Source organism: Pristiophorus japonicus, chromosome 19 (genome assembly GCF_044704955.1).
Source record: "Pristiophorus japonicus isolate sPriJap1 chromosome 19, sPriJap1.hap1, whole genome shotgun sequence".
Lineage (NCBI taxonomy): Eukaryota > Metazoa > Chordata > Chondrichthyes > Pristiophoridae > Pristiophorus > Pristiophorus japonicus.
In genome coordinates this window covers 94,020,290-94,041,034 of record NC_091995.1, presented here as the reverse complement: position 1 = coordinate 94,041,034, position 20,745 = coordinate 94,020,290, and the positions used below count along the sequence as shown (strand labels likewise).

General features: G+C 49.5%; 1 protein-coding gene across 2 annotated transcripts in view; it reads left to right on the top strand.

The window, feature by feature from the left end:
- The window catches only part of LOC139230062 (tetraspanin-4-like), a 62,182-nt gene extending 43,278 nt beyond the window's left edge, over positions 1-18,904 (top strand). Inside the window, exons 3-8 of one of the 2 annotated variants that reach the window (XM_070861841.1) lie at positions 3,332-3,523; positions 11,036-11,110; positions 13,962-14,063; positions 14,163-14,291; positions 15,785-15,868; positions 17,070-18,904. In XM_070861841.1, the coding sequence (XP_070717942.1) occupies positions 3,332-3,523; positions 11,036-11,110; positions 13,962-14,063; positions 14,163-14,291; positions 15,785-15,868; positions 17,070-17,138 (651 nt within the window). In that variant the 3' untranslated portion in view covers positions 17,139-18,904. The remainder of the gene's footprint in view (positions 1-3,331; positions 3,524-11,035; positions 11,111-13,961; positions 14,064-14,162; positions 14,292-15,784; positions 15,869-17,069) is intronic. The other variant, XM_070861842.1, reaches the window with a different exon arrangement.
- The last annotated feature ends 1,841 nt before the right edge of the window (positions 18,905-20,745 follow it).

Here is a 20,745-nt window from a genome sequence, read left to right as displayed (position 1 = left end):
TCTCAAAAAAAACAGATTATCTGGTCATTCATTGCTGTTCGTGGGAGCTTGCTGTGCGCAAAGTGGCTGCCGCGTTTCCTACATTACTACAGTGACTACACTTCAAAAAGTACTTCATTGGCTGTAAAGCACTTTGGGATGTCCTGAGGTTGTGAAAGGCGCTATATAAATGCAAGTCTTTCTTCTTTCTCTCTGTTTCTTTCTCTCTAGACCCGACTACTCTAACCCACTCCTGGCTGGCCTCCCACAGTCTACCCTAGGTAAACTAGAGGACATCCAAAACTCGGCAGCCCGTGTCCTACATCACACCGAGTCCCGTTCACCCTTCACCACCCAGGTGCTCGCTGCCCAACATTGGCTCCTGGTCCGGCAATTTTAAAATTCTCATCCTTTTTTTTCAAATCCCTCCATGGCCTCACCCCTTCCCTATCTCTGTAATCTCCAGTCATACAGCACTCCGGGATCTCTCCTCCTTTAAGGCGCATCTTAACCAGAGTCAGAATCAGGGGAAGTCATAACGGGGAACAAAGAAATGGCGGACCAATTGAACAAGTACTTTGGTTCGGTATTCACGAAGGAGGACACAAACAACCTTCCGGTTATAAAAGGGGTCGGGGGGTCTAGTAAGGAGGAGGAACTGAGGGAAATCCTTATTAGCCGGAAAATTGTGTTGGGGAAATTGATGGGATTGAAGGCCGATAAATCCCCAGGGCCTGATGGACTGCATCCCAGAATATTAAGGAGGTGGCCTTGGAAATAGTGGATGCATTGACAGTCATTTTCCAACATTCCATTGACTCTGGATCAGTTCCTATGGAGTGGAGGGTAGCCAATGTAACCCCACTTTTTAAAAAAGGAGGGAGAGAGAAAACAGGGAATTATAGACCGGTCAGCCTGACATCGGTAGTGGGTAAAATGATGGAATCAATTATTAAGGATGTCATAGCAGTGCATTTGGAAAGAGGTGACATGATAGGTCCAAGTCAGCATGGATTTGTGAAAGGGAAATCATGCTTGACAAATCTTCTGGAATTTTTTGAGGATGTTTCCAGTAGAGTGGACAAGGGAGAACCAGTTGATGTGGTATATTTGGACTTTCAGAAGGCTTTCGACAAGGTCCCACACAAGAGATTAATGTGCAAAGTTAGAGCACATGGGATTGGGGGTAGTGTGCTGACATGGATTGAGAACTGGTTGTCAGACAGGAAGCAAAGAGTAGGAGTAAATGGGTACTTTTCAGAATGGCAGGCTAGTGGGGTACCGCAAGGTTCTGTGCTGGGGCCCCAGCTGTTTACACTGTACATTAATGATTTAGACGAGGGGATTAAATGTAGTATCTCCAAATTTGCGGATGACACTAAGTTGGGTGGCAGTGTGAGCTGCGAGGAGGACGCTGTGAGGCTGCAGAGCGACTTGGATAGGTTAGGTGAGTGGGCAAATGCATGGCAGATGAAGTATAATGTGGATAAATGTGAGGTTATCCACTTTGGTGGTAAAAACAGAGAGACAGACTATTATCTGAATGGTGACAGATTAGGAAAAGGGGAGGTGCAAAGAGACCTGGGTGTCGTGGTACATCAGTCATTGAAGGTTGGTATGCAGGTGCAGCAGGCGGTTAAGAAAGCAAATGGCATGTTGGCCTTCATAGCAAGGGGATTTGAGTACAGGGGCAGGGAGGTGTTGCTACAGTTGTACAGGGCATTGGTGAGGCCACACCTGGAGTATTGTGTACAGTTTTGGTCTCCTAACTTGAGGAAGGACATTCTTGCTATTGAGGGAGTGCAGCGAAGGTTCACCAGACTGATTCCCGGGATGGCGGGACTGACCTATCAAGAAAGACTGGATCAACTGGGCTTGTATTCACTGGAGTTCAGAAGAATGAGAGGGGACCTCCTAGAAACATTTAAAATTCTGACGGGGTTAGACAGGTTAGATGCAGGAAGAATGTTCCCAATGTTGGGGAAGTCCAGAACCAGAGGTCACAGTCTAAGGATAAGGGGTAAGCCATTTAGGACCGAGATGCGGAGGAACTTCTTCACCCAGAGAGTGGTGAACCTGTGGAATTCTCTACCACAGAAAGTTGTTGAGGCCAATTCACTAAATATATTCAAAAAGGAGTTAGATGAGGTCCTTACTACTAGGGGGATCAAGGAGTATGGCGAGAAAGCAGGAATGGGGTACTGAAGTTGAATGTTCAGCCATGAACTCATTGAATGGCGGTGCAGGCTAGAAGGGCCGAATGGCCTACTCCTGCACCTATTTTCTATGTTTCTATGTAACCCCTAACTCTTTGACCAAGCTTTTGGTCACTTTCCTAATATCACCTATTTTTTTCTCTTTCATAGCAACATAGAAAATAGGTGCAGGAGCAGGTCATTCGGCCCTTCGAGCCTGCACCACCATTCAATATGATCATGGCTGATCATGCAACTTCAGTACCCCATTCTTGCTTTCTCTCCATACCCCTTGATCCCTTTAGCCGTAAGGGCCACATCTAACTCCCTTTTGAATATATCCAACGAACTGGCCTCAACAACTTTCTGTGGCAGGGAATTCCACAGGTTCACAATTCTCTGGGTGAAGAAGTTTCTCCTCATCTCGGTCCTAATGGCAGCTGGTGTTGACTCCATCATTCACGCCCCATCGAGACACATCTTTTGTTTCCTAACTTGTGCCATTACCATCTCAATTCGGCCCATCATCCCTTTTGTCTCTCTAATCTCTCCTGCCTTCCTTCCTATCACAGACCTTCCCCATTGTTCATTCCTCCCCTCCCCCTTCCAGTGGCCCCTGCACTTCCTCAACAATCTGTCGCATCTCGAACTTTTGCCAGTTCTGACGAAGGGTCACCGAGCCGAAACGTTAACTCTGTTTCTCTCTCCACAGATGCTGCCCGACCCGTTGAGATTACCAGCACTTTTATTTCAGATTCCAGCATGCGCAGTATTTTTATTTTGTGTACGAATACAGGTTGCAACATCCCGAATCCGGAACTCTGAAAACCGGATATTTTGTGCATAGCTGATGGAATCCTCCGGAATTATTGTCCGAAACTGGACATTTTTGAGGCCAAACCCAAAACACGGCACGGTTTGGGTCGAGGATTCTGGATTTAAGACCATTGATTTTCTTATCTGAAATCCGGAAAAACCCAAAAACCGGCACAGGTTCGGTCCCGAGGATTCCGGATTTTGGACGTTGCACCTGTATCTCCTTATGTGGCTGGGGTGTCAAAACCTTGTTTGGTAATCGCTCCCGTGAAGCGGCTTGGGATGTTTTTAACTACATGAGAGGCGGTGTATCAATGCCACATTGTCGTATCCCGTTACAGCTGGGAGGATGCGGGATTCTGGGAGTCGGAGTGTGGCTGGTGATAACGCAGGGAAACTTCGTGACGCTCTCCTCGTCCTTCCCGTCTCTCACCGCCGCCAACTTCTTCATTGCCGCCGGCTCAGTGATCATGATCGTGGGGTTCCTGGGCTGCCTCGGGGCGGTGATTGAAAACCGCTGCCTGCTGCTGAGCGTGAGTACTGCGTTTTACAGCCCCGCGACCGGGCCATTCGGACCACCGGGTCTAAGTCAGAGGGGCGGAAATTCGCTCGTGCCTCAGTTGGGGCAGTGTCCCGGGCGGAGCAGTAAATTTTGCGCCGTCGAATGGATTGCGTCTGCCGCCGCAAAATTCATCCGTCGGGCCTGATGTTTGGAGCGGGGCGCTAAGGGAGGCGTGGCTAAGGGAGGCGTGGCTAAGGGAGGTGTGGCTAAGGGAGGCGTGGCTAAGGGAAGGGTTGCTAAAGGAGGCGTGGCTAATGAGCCGTGGCTAAGGGAGGCGTGGCTAAGGGAGGCGTGGCTAAGGGAAGGGTTGCTAAGGGAGGCGTGGCTAATGGGCCGTGGCTAAGGGAGGCGTGGCTAAGGAAGGCGTTGCTAAGGGAAGGGTTGCTAAGGGAGGCGTGGCTAATGGGCCATGGCTAAGGGAGGCATGGCTAAGGGAGGCGTTGCTAAGGGAAGGGTTGCTAAGGGAGGCATGGCTAATGGGGCGTGGCTAAGGGAGGCGTGGCTAAGGGAGGTGTTGCTAAGGGAAGGGTTGCTAAGGGAGGCGTGGCTAATGGGCCATGGCTAAGGGAGGCATGGCTAAGGGAGGCGTTGCTAAGGGAAGGGTTGCTAAGGGAGGCGTGGCTAATGCGCCGTGGCTAAGGGAGGCATGGCTAAGGGAGGCATGGCTAATGGGGCGTGGCTAAGGGAGGCTTGGCTAAGGGAGGTGTTGCATGCCTCTCTCAGGGCCCTGAGCATGGGAAGATACCGAGCTAAACAGCCGGCCTTGGGGCACCATAATAGAGGCCTGGGTGGGGGGGAAAAAAACCTGAAAAGAAACCACCAAAAACATTCCCAAAATACAGCCCACGCCACCACAACATAAATCGCCAAAAAAAGTTCAAAAAAAAACAATCACGCTTACCCGAGGTGGACATTACTGACCTCACTGTGGCCACGACAGCTCGGACCACCCGTTTCCCCAGGCGGGGTCCCAGCATGGCTTTCTATGGGTCGGGCGGGAGCCAAAACTTGAGCCAGTCGCGACCAGGGGCGTTGTAGACCAGCTCGCCTCCCCCGGGCGGTAATGGCCCGTGCCGCACCAAAACCGGCCTCGAATGTCCCAGAGGGAGATCGGGATGGAGAATCCCAATTGTGCTGGAAACTGGCCGTCCGGGCGCACGGGATTTCTGCTGCTATTGCTGCCCCTGCAGGGCGCTAAGACGGGGTGGCAGTTCCACCCCGGTGAGCTTTTATCTCGCGCATGTTGGTTATGACCTAGGAAGACAGAAACAGCAGGAGCCCATCGAGCCCCTTGAGCATGTTCCACCATTCAGGATGAGGAGAGACTGGATCGACTGGGCCTGTATCCACTGGAAGAATGAGCGGGGATCTCATAGAAACATATAAAATTCTGACGGGATTGGACAGGTTAGAGGCAGGAAGAATGTTCCCGTTGCTGGGGAGTTCCAGAACCAGGGGTCACAGTCTAAAAATAAGAGGTGAGCCATTTAGGACCGAGATGAGGAGAAACTTCTTCACTCAGAGAATTGTGAACCTGTGGAATTCTCTACCGCAGAAAGTTGTTGAGGCCAGTTCGTTAGATATATTCAAAAGGGAGTTAGATGTGGCCCTCAGGGCTAAAGGGATCAGGGGGTAATGGAGAGAAAGCAGGAATGGGGTACTGAAGTTGCATGATCAGCCATGATCATATTGAATGGTGGTGCAGGCTCGAAGGGCCGAATGGCCTGTTCCTGCACCTAATTTCTATGTTTCTATGTTTCACTGAGATCGTGGCTGATCTGTGACCTAACGCTGCCTTCGCCCCATTTCTCTTAATACCTTTGGTTAACAAAAATATATCAATCTCAGATTTAAAATTAACAATTGACCGTATCAATTGCCATTTGCGGAAGAGAGTTCCAATCTTCTATCACCCTTTGTGTATAGAAGTGTTTCCTAACTTCACTCCTGAAAGGTCTGGCTCTAATTTTTATACTATGCCCCCTAGTCCTAGACTCCCCAACCAGCGGGAATAGTTTCTCTCTATCTACCCAAGGCTTCTTCGGCAGCACCTCCCAAACCTCTACCCCCTAGAAGGACAAGGGCAGCAGGCGCACGGGAACACCACCACCTCCACGTTCCCCTCCCAGTCACACACCATCCCGACTTGGAAATATATCGGCCGTTCCTCCATCGTCGCTGGGTCACAATCCTCCCAAACAGCACCTTCACCACACGGACTGCAGCGGTTCAAGAAGGCGGCTCACCACCACCTTCTCAAGGGGCAATTAGGGATGGGCAATAAATGCTGGACTTGCTAACGACCATGAATGAATAAAAAAAATATTAATATCTTGAAAACGCATAGCAGATCACCCTTTAACCTTCTAAATTCCAGGGAATACAACCCTAGTTTGTGTAATCTCTCCTCGTAACTTAATCGTTATCTCCCGTCCATGACCCATTGGACAAAATTCTGTCACTCTGTCACTCGTGGCTCAGTGGGCAGCACACTCGCCTCTGTGTCAGAAGGTCATGAGGTCAAGTCCCATTCCAGATCCTTGAGTACATAATCCAGGCTGACACTCCCAGTGCAGTACTGAGGGAGCGCCGCACTGTCGGAGGGTCAGTACTGAGGGAGCGCCGCACTGTCGGAGGGTCAGTATTGAGGAAGCGCCGCACTGTCGAAGGGGCAGTACTGAGGGAGCGCCGCACTGTCGGAGGTGCAGTACTGAGGGAGCGCTGCACTGTCGGAGGGGCAGTACAGAGGGAGCACCGCACTGTCGGAGGGTCAGTACTGAGGGAGCGCCGCACTGTCGGAGGGGCAGTACTGAGAGAGCGCCGCACTGTCGGAGGGGCAGTACTGAGGGAGCGCCGCACTGTCGGAGGGTCAGTACTGAGGTAGCGCCGCACTGTCTTGGGGCAGTACTGAGGGAGAGCCGCACTGTCGGAGGGGCAGTACTGAGGGAGCGCCGCACTGTCGGAGGGGCAGTACTGAGGGAGTGCCGCACTGTCGGAGGTGCAGTACTGAGGGAGCGCCGCACTGTCGGAGGGGCAGTACTGAGGGAGCACCGCACTGTCGGAGGTGCAGTACTGAGGGAGCGCCGCACTGTTGGAGGGTCAGTACTGAGGGAGCGCCGCACTGTCGGAGGTGCCGTCTTTCAGGTGAGACATAAACTCAGGCCCCGTCTGTCCTCTCAGATGAACATAAACATAGAAACATAGAGACATAGAAAATAGGTGCAGGATTGGCCATTCGGCCCATCGACCCTGCACCACCATTCAATATGATCATGGCTAATCATGCAACTGCAGTACCCCATTCCTTGTTTCTCTCCATACCCCTTGATCCCTTTAGCCATATGGGCCACATCTAACTCCCTTTTAAATATATCTAACGAACTGGCATCAACAACTCTCTGCGGTAGAGAATTCCACAGGTTCACAATTCTCTGAGTGAAGACTTTTCTCCTCATCTCGGTCCTAAATGGCTTACCCCTTATCCTTGGACTGTGACCCCTGGTTCTGGACTTCCCCAACACCGGGAACATTCTTCCTGCATCTAACCTGTCCAATCCTGTCAGGATTTTATATGTTTCTATGAGATCCCCTCTCATTCTTCGAAATTCCAATGAATATAAACCTAGTCGATCCAGTCTTTCTTCATATGTCAGTCCTGCCATCCCGGGAATCAGTCTGGTGAACCTTCGCTGCACTCCCTCAATAGCAAGAATATCCTTCCTCAGATTAGGAGACCAAAATTGAACACAATATTCCAGGTGAGGCCTCCCTGCAGTAAGACCTCCCTGCTCCTATACTCAAATCCTCTCGCTATGAAGGCCAACATACCATTTTCCTTCTTCACCGCCTGCTGTACCTGCATGCCAACTTTCAATGACTGATGTACCATGACACCCAGGTCTCGTTCCACCTCCCCTTTTCCTAATCTGTCACCATTCAGATAATATTCTGCCTTCCTGTTTTTGCCACCAAAGTGGATAATCTCACATTTATCTACATTATACTGCATCTGCCATGCATTTGCGCATTCACCTAACCTGTGCAAGTCACACTGCAGCCTCTTAGTATCCTCCTCACAGCTCACACTGCCACCCAGCTTAGTGTCATCTGCAAACTTGGAGATATTATATTCAATTCCTTCATCTAAATCATTAATGTATATTGTAAATAGCTGGGGTAGCACTGAACCTTGCGGTACCCCACTAGTCACTGCCTGCCATTCTGGAAGATTTGTCAAGCATGATTTCCCTTTCATAAATCTATGTTGACTTGGACCCATCCTGTCACTTCTTTCCAAATGCACTGCTATTACATCTTTAATAATTGATTCCAACATTTTCCCCATGTCAGGCTAACCGGTCTATAATTCCCTGTTTTCTTTCTCCCTCCTTTTTTTAACTACCCTCCAATCCATAGGAACAGTCTATAGAATGTTGGAAAATGACCACCAATGCATCCACTATTTCTAGGGCCACTTCCTTAAGTACTCTGGGATGCAGACTATCAGGCCCTGGGGATTTATCGGCCTTCAATCCCATCAATTTCCCTAACACAATTTCCTGAACAATAAGGAATTCCTTCAGTTCCTCCTTCTCGCTAGACCCTCGGTCCCCTAGTATTTCCGGAAGGTTATTTGTGCCTTCCTTAGTGAAGACAGAACCAAAGTATTTGTTCAATTGGTCTGCCATTTCTTTGTTCCCCAAATTCACCTGATTCTGATTGCAAGGGGACCTACATTTGTCTTCACTCATCTTTTTCTCTTCACATATCTATAAAAGCTTTTGCAGTCAGTATGTTCCCTACAAGTTTACTCTCGTACTCTCTTTCCCCCCTCCTAATTAAACCCTTTGCCCTCCTCTGCTGAATTCTAAATTTCTCCCAGTCCTCAGGATTGCTGCTTTTTCTGGCCAATTTATATGCCTCTTCCTTGGTTTTAACACTATCCCTAATTTCCCTTGTTAGCCACGGTTGAGCCACCTTCCCCGTTTTATTGTTATGCCAGACAGGGATGTACAATTGTTGAAGTTCATCAAGCGATCTTTAAATATCTGCCATTGCCTATCCACTGTCAACCCTTTAAGTATCATTCGTCAGTCTATCCTAGCCAATTCACGTCTCATACCATCGAAGTTACCTTTCTTTAAGTTCAGGACCCTAGTCTCTGTATTAACTGTGTCACTCTCCATCTTAATGAAGAATTCTACCATATTATGGTCACGCTTCCCCAAGGGGCCTCGCACAACAAGATTGCTGATTAATTACACAACACTAGGATGGCCAGCTCTCTAGTTGGTTCCTCGACATATTGGTCTGGAAAACCATCCCTTATACACTCCAGGAAATCCTCCTCCACCGATTGCTACCAGTTTGGTTAGCCCAATCTATATGTAGATTAAAGTCACCCATGATAACTGCCGTACCTTTATTGCATGCATCCCTAATTTCTTGTTTGATGCCATCCCCAACCTCACTACTACTGTTTGGTGGTCTATACGCAACTCCCACTAGCGTTTTCTGCCCTTTAGTATTCTGCAGCTCCACCCATACCGATTCCACATCATCCAAGTTAATTTCCTTCTTTACTATTGCGTTAATCTCCTCTTTAACCAGCAATGCTACCCCACCTCCTTTTCCTTTCTGTCTATCCTTCCTGAATGTTGAATACCCCTGGATGTTGAGTTTCCAGCCTTGGTCACCCCGGAGCCATGTCTCCGTAATCCTAATTACATCATATTCATTAACAGCTATCTGCGCAGTTAATTCATCCACCGTAGTACGAATGTTCCTCGCATTGAGACACAGAGCCTTCAGGCTTGTTTTTTTTAACACTCTTTGTCCTTTTAGAATTATGTTGCACTGTGGTCCTTTTTGATTTTTGCCTTTGATTTCTCTGCTCTCCACTTTTCCTTATCTCCTTTCTACCTTTAGCCTCTGCCCCCATTTTACTTCCTTCTGTCTCCCTGCATAGATTCCCATCCCCCTGCCATATTAGTTTAAACCCTCCCCAACAGCACTAGCAAACACTCTGTCTAGGACATCGGTTCCTGTCCTGCCCAGGTGCAGTCCGTCCAGTTTGTACTGGTCCCACCTCCCCCAGAACCGGTTCCAATGTCCCAGGAATTTGAATCCCTCCCTCTTGCACAGGCCACGTATTCATGTTAACTATCCTGCTATTTCTACTCTGACTAGCACGTGGCATCAGTAGCAATCCTGAGATTACTACCTTTGAGGTCCTACTTTTTAATTTAACTCCTAGCTCCCTAAATTCAGCTTGTAGGACCTCATCCTGATTTTTACCTATATCGTTGGTACCTATATGCACCACGACAACTGGCTGTTCACCCTCCCTCTCCAGAATGTTCTGCACCCGCTCCGAGACATCCTTGACCCTTGCACCAGGGAGGCAACTTACCATCTTGGAGTCTCAATTGCGGCCGCAGAAACGCCTATCTATTCCCCTGACAATAGAATCCCCTATCACTATAGCTCTCCCATGCTTTTTCCTGCCCTCTTGTGCAGCAGAGCCACCCATGGTGCCATGAACTTGGTTGCTACTGCCTTCCCCTGATGAGCCATCTCCCCCAACAGTACCCAAGGTGTTATATCTCTTTTGGAGGGGGATGACTGCAGGGGAGCCCTGCACTGCCTTCCTACTCCTGCTCTGTCTGATGGTCACCCATTCCCTATCTGCCTTTGTAACCTTTACCTGCGGTGTGACCAACTCACTAAATATGCTATTCACGACATCCTCAGCATCGCGGATGCTCCAGAGTGAATCCATGCGCAGCTCCAGTGCAGCTGGATACACTTCCCGCACACATAGTAGTGTCCCTGATTTCCCACATAGCACAGGAGGAGCATGACACGGCTCTGGGCTCTCCTGCCATGACTTAACCCTTAAATTAACTTAATTTAGCAACAATGCCAAAGGTTTCCTACTGATAAAAAAAGAAAGAGAAAAAGATAAAGATAAAATACTCACCAATCCACCAGCCAATTAATTACTCGCTTGGCTGTGGCTATTTCTTTTTACTTCTTTGTTTTACCTTCAGCCTCAATCTCCCGCTCTCGCTGTGATCTTGGGCCTCGGGTCAGCACTCCTTTTATCCCTGTCGCTGGTTCCACTCTCACTGTGAAAAGATCCCACGGCCACTATTTGAAGAAGAGCAGTTTACTGGTTTGCTGCGCTCCCGTACCTACAACCTTCACACAGCACCCACATCTCCAACAGATAGCGGGGGCTTTCCATTTCTCAGTTTGAGCTGGATTTTGAACCCTGTTGTGAGGCCAGATTCTCACCCACTGCAACCCCCCGCCCCCCCCACCCCTAGACCTGGGTTAAAGTGTGGGCCACGGACCGGAGGTCCTGAATGGTCTGGTCCATCACTGCCTGCCCGGAGTGGGGCAGAACCACTTCCGTCGGTCCTCGCTTTCAGTCGCTTTTCTGATTCTGACCTTCTCACGACCTTCTTCTTTCCCACAGTTTTTCGTGGTGCTTCTGATCATCTTCCTGCTCGAAATGATCATTGGAATCTTGTACCTGTGCGGCCAAGACATGGTAAGTGTGGATTCTGGGCGTTTTGTCCAGCTTGTGTTTCTGCCCAAAGCATTAACATCAATGTCCTCGATCTCCCCCTCCATTTCCCCCCCTCCCCCCCCCGGCCCTCCCCCTCCCCCCCCCCCCCCCCCATGTAATGTATGCCCCTGTGAGTATGCTCACAGGTTTGTGGAGCTGTTGAATTTCTGCAGTCTGGAGGAGTCCGTGTTCCACGTGTATGTACAGTGTGTGAGGTTGCAGCCCCTGTTCCATTATTTGAAGAGGCTGCTCCTCAAATTCTGGTTGCACGTCAGTCCCACACTCCTGATCTTTGGGCACCCTGTGCGGAGGGGAGCGGGCAGGTCGGAAGGCCTCCTCATAGGACTGCTCCTGGGCATGGCCAAGGGGGGCCATCAGCCGGTCCAGCAGCGGGTGGTCGAGGGGATCGTTCAGCCCGACTGCCTGCCTCTCTTCCGCAGTTACATCCGAGCCAGGGCGCCCCTGGAGATGGAGCACGCGGTGTCCACCGGTACGCTCACGGCCTTCCACGAGAGGTGGGCGCCGGAGGGACTGGAGTGCATCATCACCCCCGGCAACCACATTTTAATTTGAACTATTACTGTTAAAAGTTAATTTGTTTAAATTGTCGGTTTGAGTGCCCCTTTAATAAGGTGGCATTTGATTTATAGGTACAACCAAAATAGTTGTAGAGCTGTTGAGTTGGAATGGCTTAGCCAGTTACATGATGTTCACAAGACTCAATAAAGCCCCGGCCAGTTGGGTTCGGGGGATCCACGATGAGGCAGTTGGTTGTGAGCCTGATGGATAAACTGGTAATGTGTAGTGTGATTGTTGAACATTTTGTTAATCAACCAACTAGTTCTTAATAGCAATGTGTTGCTATGAATTCTTAAGCAAAGAACCCATGAAACAAATACATTACACCCACCACCTCCAGTCTAACTCAGGCCCAAAGTGATGCACACTGAAACCCCAGAACAATGTTGGTCCCATCAATCAGTGCCACTAAATGGTATTGGTCATTGATCGATCAGCTGGGGTCAGTTTCCACATGTACGCTGATGACACCCAGCTCTACCTCACCACCACTTCTCTTGACCCCTCCGCGGTCTCTAAATTGTCAGACTGCTTGTCCGACTTCCAGTTCTGGATGAGCAGAAATTTTCTCCGATTAAATACTGGGAAGACGAAGCCATTGTTTTGGGCCACAAACTGCGTTCCCCAGCGACTGACTCTATCCCTCTCTCCAACTTCTATCTGATGCTGAACCAGACTGTTCGTAACCTTGGTGTCATATTTGACCCTGGAATGAGCTTCCGGCCACATGTCCGCACCATAACTAAGACCGCCTATTTCCACCTCTGTAACATCGTCCGTCTCTGTCCCTGCCACAGCTCTTCCGCTGCTGAAATCCTCATCCATGACTTTGTTACCTCTAGACTTGACTATTCCAACGGACTCCTGGCTGCCTCCCACATTCTACCCCACGTTAGCTTGAGGTGATCCAAAACTCGGCTGCCCCGTGTCCTAACTCGCACCAAGTCCCACTCTCCCATAAACCCCTGTGCTCGCTGACCTACATTGGCTCCCGGTTAAGCAACGTCTCGATTTCAAAATTTTCATCCTTATTTTCAGCTCCCTCCATGGCCTCGCCCCTCCCTATCTCTGTAATCTCCTCCAGCTCCAAAACTCCCATGATCTTATCAGATCAGCCATGATCTTATTGAATGGCGGAGCAGGCTCAAGGGGCCGTATGGCCTACCCCTGCTCCTATTTCTTATGTTCTTATGTTCTTATGTCTGCGCTCCTCTAATTCTGCCCTCTTGAGCATCTCTGATTATAATCGCTTAACTATTGGTGGCCGTGCCTTCTATTGCCTGGGCCCCGAGCTCTGGAACTCCCTCCCTAAACCTCTCCGCCTCTCTTTCCTCCTTCAAAATGCTCCTTATAACCGACCTCTTTGACCAAGCTTTTGGTCACCTGCCCTAATTTCTCCTTTTGCGGCTCGGTGTCAAATTTTAAAAACTCATAATACTCCAGTGAAGCGCCTTGGGATGTTTCACTGTGTTAAAGGTGCTATATAAATACAAGTTGTTGTTGTTATTGGCTCCGATTGATCAGCTGGGGTCTGTTGCTTTACCTAAGGAAGGATATACTTGCCATAGAGGGAGTGCAACGAAGGTTCACCAGACTGATTCCTGGGATGGGGGGATTGTCCTATGAGGAGAGATTGAGTAGACTAGGCCTATATTCTCTGGAGTTTAGAAGGATGAGATGTGATCTCATTGAAACATACAACATTCTTACAGGGCTTGACAGGGTAGATGCAGGGAGGATGTTTCCCCCGGGCTGGGGAGTCTAGAACCAGGGGTCACAGTCTAGGGATAAGGGGTCAGCCATTTAGGACTGAGATGAGGAGAAATTTCTTCACTCAGAGGGTGGTGAATCTTTGGAATTCTCTACCCCAGAGGGCTGTGGAGGCTCAGTCTTTGAGTATATTCAATGCAGAGATCGATAGATTTTTGCATATTAAGGGAACGAGGGATATGTGGACAGTGCAGGAAAGCGGAGTTGAGGTCGAAGATCAGCCATGATCTCATTGAATGGCGGAGCAGGCTCGAGGGGCCGAATGGCCGACTCCTGCTCCTGATTCTTATGTTCTTGGCTCCAATTGATCAGCTCCTGGCCTGTGGTATCAGATCTGATCGAGCAGGCGTCTCCTCGCCTCGGAACTCATTGATCAAGCAGGGCATGGAATCAGATCCAATCCACCGGCCAGCAACTGGTTTAGGAACCGATTGTTCACCCAACACAAACCCGTGCCCTGATTTCTATCGTGCTTTAATCCTAGATAAACAAGTACGCCATTAAAGAGCTGAAGAACGGGCTTCAATTCTACAACACGTCTGGAAACATCGGGCTGACCAACGGGTGGGATATTGTGCAGACAGACGTAAGTTCACAATCCCCGGTGGCAAACTTGCTGGCTCTGGATTTTGGTCGGAAGTGAAGTTGACTGTGTGTGTGTGTGTGTGTTTCTTTCCCGGTCCAGTTCCGGTGTTGTGGTGTCATCAACTACGACGACTGGTTCAGCGTCTTAAATGGAACAAAGGTGCCGAATTCCTGCTGCTTCAAGCTGGTCAGCAACTGCTCAAGTATGCCCGATACCTGGTGGAAAGATGTGAGTCGCACGTTCCTTGTCTGTATGCGCGAAGGGAGGTCTCGCCACTGTGACCTCCCTCAGCCCTACACCCCTCCCTAGCTCTGTGACCTCCTTCAGCCCTACACCCCTCCCTATCTCTGTGACCTCCTTCAGCCCTACACCCCTCCCTAGCTCTGTGACCTCCTTCAGCCCCACACCCCTCCCTATCTCTGTAACCTCCTCCAGCCCCTACACCCCTCCCTATCTCTGTAACCTCCTCCAGCCCTACACCCCTCCCTATCTGTGACCTCCTTCAGCCCTACACCCCTCCCTATCTCTGTGACCTCCTTCAGCCCCACACCCCTCCCTATCTCTGTAACCTCCTCCAGCCCCTACACCCCTCCCTATCTCTGTAACCTCCTCCAGCCCTACACCCCTCCCTATCTGTGACCTCCTTCAGCCCTACACCCCTCCCTATCTCTGTGACCTCCTTCAGCCCTACACCCCTCCCTATCTCTGTAACTTCCTCCAGCCCCTACACCCTCCCTATCTCTGTAACCTCCTGCAGCCCCTACACCCCTCCCTATCTCTATAGCCTCCTCCAGCCCTACAATCCTCTGAGATCTCTACCCTCCTCCAATTCTGGCCTCTTGCGCATCAGCGATAGTCGACCGTTTGTTCCTCAAGCCCCGGCGGAGGCCCACCGAATGACTGCGACTGTGTTCTGATGACCTCCAACCTTCCTCTGTCTTCTCACCGCCTTTGGGGTTCAATAGCTGTTTCTCATACCTTTTTCCCCTCACACACACACACACACACACACACATATTGCAGCTACCTGGGTTTCAACTCTGGCTATTAGTTTCTAGCTTTTGACCTTCAACACCTTATCTGGTATTCTTTAAAAACGGAATGTTTTCTTCCAAGAACTTCTATACAAACAATCTTGTATTATTTATGTTTGGTTTGTAGCTTTAGCGATAAGAAATGCGTTGTTGATCTTTGTTTTATTTCATGGATAATGAATGTTCTGGCCTTGACCATCCTAGCTCGAACATAACAGTAGTTGGAATGGTCAACATAAATATTGGCTCAATTTACCATCATGCTTTGCTTCTCAGTTTTGACCATGGTTGGCTAAGTTTACACGAATTTCAGTTAATGTTATCAGATAATAACTAAACAAAAGCCTTATTAAAACACAATCGCAACATGCAGAAAAGTTTTATCTTACACTCGGGACGGGCAATAACTGTCGGCCTTGCCAGTGACTGCCACACCTCGAGAATGAATATTACAAAAATAATATGTTGGCTCACACGCCACCAGTTGAGCTCCGAGAACCAGATCCCCAGCCGGAATCTTCAGGGGAGAAAGAAACAAAGATCGCCAATTAATACAACGAGAGCAGCGTTGTAACTCAGGGTTAACGCCAGGGGTTGGAGCGTCATGGACTGTCCCTTCAAGTCTTAAAGCTGCGCGTGGCGCTCAGTTCTTCCAAGCGTTTTAACTTGTTCTCCTTGTGTCGGCAGCCTTGCTATGAAAAGGTCATCGAGTGGCTGAAGGACAACATTGTGGCTGTCTGCATCTTCGGGCTGTGCATCCCAGTGCTACAGGTACATGGCATCACAGAATGAGTGGTGAATTTTGCCTCTACTACTGACGAGATCATAGCTGGGGCATGGCTCTCCAATCCACAGCCGGAGCTAGTGTGGTCGATGGCTCCGTTCCTCAGGCATCATCCTTCTCCCATTCAAAACTGCCGCCTTAGCCTACTTCCTCAGAAATCCCACCCTTATTCGATCCATTCTGCCCCCTCTAAGACCCTCAGATCTGTATTTGCCGCTCAGCTCTCTGTCCAGAAACTCACTCTGGCCCAGTTTCCGCCCTTCTTGCAGTGCCAAGACTGCCCTGGCCAAAATCACGAATGGGTGGTGCATCATAAGAACATAAGGAGTAGGAGCAGGAGTCGGCCATTTGGCCCCTCGAGCCTGCTCCACCATTCAATGAGATCGTGGCTGATCTGATCTTGGTCCCAACTCCACTTCCCCGCCCGCTCCCCATAACCCTTGACTCCCTGATTATTCGAAAATCTGTCTATCTCCTCCTCAAATATATTCAATGACCCAGCCTCCACAGCTCTCTGGGGCAGAGAATTCCACAGATTCCCGACCCTCTGAGAGAAGAAATTCCTCCTCATCTCCGTTTTAAATGGGTGACCCCTTATTCTGAAACTATGCCCCCTAGTTCTAGATTCCCCCACGAGGGGAAACATCCTCTCTGCATCTACCCTGTCCAGCCCCCTCAGAATCTTATACATTTCAATAAGATCGCCTCTCATTCTTCTAAACTTCAATGAGTACAGGCTCAACCTGCTCAACCTTTCCTCATAAGACAACCCCTTCATCTCATGAATCAACCGAGTGAACCTTCTCTGAACTGCCTCCAATGCAAGTATATTCCTCCTTACATAATGAGACCAAAACTGTACGCAGTACTCCAGGTGTGACCTCACCAACGCCCTGTATAGTTGTAGCAGGACTTCCCTACTTTTATACTCCATCCCCCTTGCAATAAACGGCAACATTCAATTTGGCGTCCTAATTACTTGTTGTTACCTGCGCGCTAACTTTTTGTGTTTCATGGACAAGGACCCCCAGGTCCCTCTGTACCGCAGCATTTTGTAAACCTGCTCTGAACTGCCTCGCCCTCTTTTGAACCTGAAAATCCTGCAGAGAGGTGTGATTAACAGTATTGCACCCAGCGCAGTTCCTGCTGTCTAATTTGTGAATGTTTTTTCCCCCCTTCCTTCCCCAGATACTCGGGCTCATCTCCTCCTTGGTGATGTACTGCCAGCTGGTGAAAGCAGAGAAACACTACAGCTGAAAGCATATCTCTCTCCTTTTATTTTTTTGCGCGTCTCCTGGGACACCCGCCTCCGTGAGTTCTGGGACTCTGTTCTCCCGTCTCCTCATCACTAGCGTTTGGCACGTAAGCCATCTCCAAGTAGGCAACAGAGTGGGGGCTTCTAACATTTTCGGCAAGCGTCTTGAAACAATTGAAGAAGTTTCTTTGCGCACAGGATTCAGAGGCCGTTGTGTTACTCAACCCGCGGATGTTGTAATTAGAAACTCCAACGCTATAACTGCTTCCTAGTGACATTGTAGGCAAATACTCTGTGTTGAAAGCAACTTCTCAAGACGTCCCACGCGCACCTTTGAGGTGCTGGGAGTCAACAGGAAACTGCTTTTATCGCTGGAATGTGTAATTATCTTTTTTTTTTAAATGTAAGTTTTTCTGTTAGTGTCTTTTTCTTTAAATGTCTTTGTTTTTTTTGGCGATGCCAAGCTCCCCGCCAGGTGTCTGGCTGGCAGGGAGCACAGGTCGCAGATGGGAGGGGCACAAGACTTGCGGAGCCTATTCTCCAACCTGCGCTCCCTGGGGAGCGATGGCCGTCACATAGAAATTTACAGCGCACAAGGAGACCGTTTCACCCCATCGTGTCCGTGCCGGCCCGACAAAGATTTTTTTTTAAATTTCAAAATATACTTTATTCATATAAAAAAGTTTGTACAGTACATTCGAAAGCAGTTCAGTCCATTTAGCTGCGGTCAGCCATCCCATACACTACATTTGGGTGCTGACGGCAGTTCCGTTCGATACATTTCCCTTGCTTTTCAGTTCAAGTACAATTCGGTACAATACGGGATTTGCCGGCCTGACAAAGAGCCCCACGGCCCTCGGTCAGCAGCCCTGAAGCTTTGTGACTTCTGGTTGGGGTGGACGCGCTCCCCCCTTGGAGGTTTCGCCATGTGACGTCGTGCCTCCGACCGCCCCGCCCCGCCCCTGCACTCCCGCCATTGGTCGGCCGTGTCCACACGCCCCGCCCCTCACGACACCCCGCCTCCCCCTCGGAAAAGCGAACAGACCAGACCAGCCCCGTCGTTCCGCAATTAGCTGATTCTTGACGATTAGTCAAACAACCCTTCCCCCAATATTTTTAACCAGAGAGAATAATTTATAATTAGGGATTCTGGTATTGAGCTGAAAACCCCTGATCATAGAAGCATGGAGCCTTACAGCGCAGAAGGAGGCCATTCAGCCCATCGAGCCTGTGCTGGCTCCTTTGAAAGAGCGATCCCATTAGTCCCACTCCCCCGCTCTTTCCCCATAGCCCTGCAATTTTTTTTCTTTTGAAATATTTATCCAATTCCCGTTTGAAAGTCACTATTGAACCAGATTCCACCGCCCTTTCAGGCAGCGCGTTATAACAACTCGCTGCGCAAACACAAATTATCCTCATCTGCTCCTCTAGTTCTTTTGCCAATTTTCTTAAATCTGTGTCCTCTGGTTGATGACCCTCTTGCCCCTGGAAACAGTTTCCTCCCTATTTACTCTATTAAAACCCCTCACTGCAGCGGGGGGGACAAGAATTCTCAAACGTTTTTTAAACACCCCCGGGGGCAGAGGGAGGGACGGATTTTGTTGACCAAACGAGACTGTCTTTTCGTTCTAATTCTACACGACTTCGAGAGGTTTCCAGCTTGCGGCCTGTGTGAATATAGTCTTTCCGTGAATCGTTAAGCCAGAGGGCTTGTAACGTGTAAACTTTCTGAACAGCACAATTAAAGTTTCCTGGTTTCTGAACTACAGTCCTGAGATTGCAATTCTGCGTCATTTTTCCATCGCGAGAACCTCACCTTGAACACATCGGTGGCCGGATTTTAGGCTTCTCTGTTTTTGGGGGCGAAAACGGATTTTGTTGACCAAACGAGACTGTCTTTGTCGTTCTAATTCTACACGACTTCGAGGGCGGGATAGTTACCGGCCGGGAATCATCTGCGCTTTGGTGAGGAATTTTCGGACTCTGGACCCTGCGCTAGGGGGGGGGCGCAGTGCAAAGGGGGGGCCTGGTACAACTTGTTGAGGTGCAAAAATGGGAAACTTGCGAACTGAAGTGCCGGTTCGTGTGCTCCGAGAGAGGCGGGGGAACACATTCCCAATACATTGCCCAAGCCACCACAACACAAATCACTGAAGGAATTAAAGAACAAACACTTACCTTCGGAGTACTTTACCGTTGCTGTTTGTGGGAGCTTGCTGTACGCAAATCGGCTGCCGCATTTCCGACCTTACAACAGTGACTAAGCTTCAAAAAAGTACTTTTGTTGGCTGTAAAGTGCTTTGGGACGTCCTGAGGCCTTAAAAGTAGCTATAGAAATGCATGTTTTTCTTGAGCTGAAATTAGTTTACAGGCAGCATTGGCAGTGTCACTCAGAGAGACTAAGGGCAGTGGGAGAAAGTCACGCTGGCACTGTGGGTGACTTCCTCCTGAGGTTGCTTCTGAGGTCACAAACCCGCGACCTCTGCCACCTAGAAGCACAAGGGCAGCAGGCGCACGGGAACACCACCACCTCCACGTTCCGCTCCCAGTCACACACACCATCCCGACTGGGAAATATCTCGGCCGTCCCTTCCATCGTCGCTGGGTCACAATCCTGGAACTCCCTCCCTAACAGCACTGTGGTGGGAGCACCTTCACCACACGGACTGCAGCGGTTCAAGAAGGCGGCTCACCACCACCTTCTCGAGGGGCAATAAGAACGTAAGAAATAGGAGCAGGAGGAGGCCATTCGGCCCCTCGAGCCTGCTCTGCCATTCAGTAACACTCGGCACGCCAGGGGCCCGTCGACACTTCAGTCCCACCCAGGGCACCAACCTCCTCCTCCCCCCCCTCCCCGACCTTGGGTCGCCTTCCCCTTCCGTTCCCCCCCCCCCCCCCACCCCGGCCCCGGGCTGACCTTCCTTTATCCGGCAAAATCCCTTATTCGGCACAGACCAGGTCCCGAGGGTGCCGGTTAAAGGAGGTTCAATCTGTACACTACATCTACTGGTTCCCCTTTATCCTCCACCCTGCTCGCTACATCCTCAAAGACCTCTAATAAATTCGTCAAACATGATTTCCCTTTCATAAAACCATATTGACTCTGTTTGATCGTATTATGATTTTCTAAGTGTCCTGCTACTACTTCCTTAATAATGGATTCCAGCATTTTCCCAACTTAGGGATGGGCAATAAATGCCGGCCTTGCCAACGACGCCCACATCCCATGAATTAATTAAAAAGAAAGATAGAATAAAGAGAGACTGACTCTGGATCTAGCTATACTAAACAGGAGCTGCAATACTTCGCACTGGCGGTGGAGGGGCTGGAATGGGAAACCGGTTTATACTTGCAGTGAAAGATCCTAATTTAGAAATGTGAAACAGGATTCCTCGGGTCAGGATACAAAAAAAACAATTTTAAGAGCAGAAACTCCCCACAGTTGTAGGTCAGGGATATTCCCACCCAAATACTGGGCCAATGTCATTTCTTTAATCAGCTATGAATTGCAGGAAACACCTTGTTCATGCTGCCTCGCAGCGAGCGGTTGTAGCTGTTTGGGAAATGCGTTCACTTACTCAGGGACGTCTCCCCTCCCTGCAACTGGCC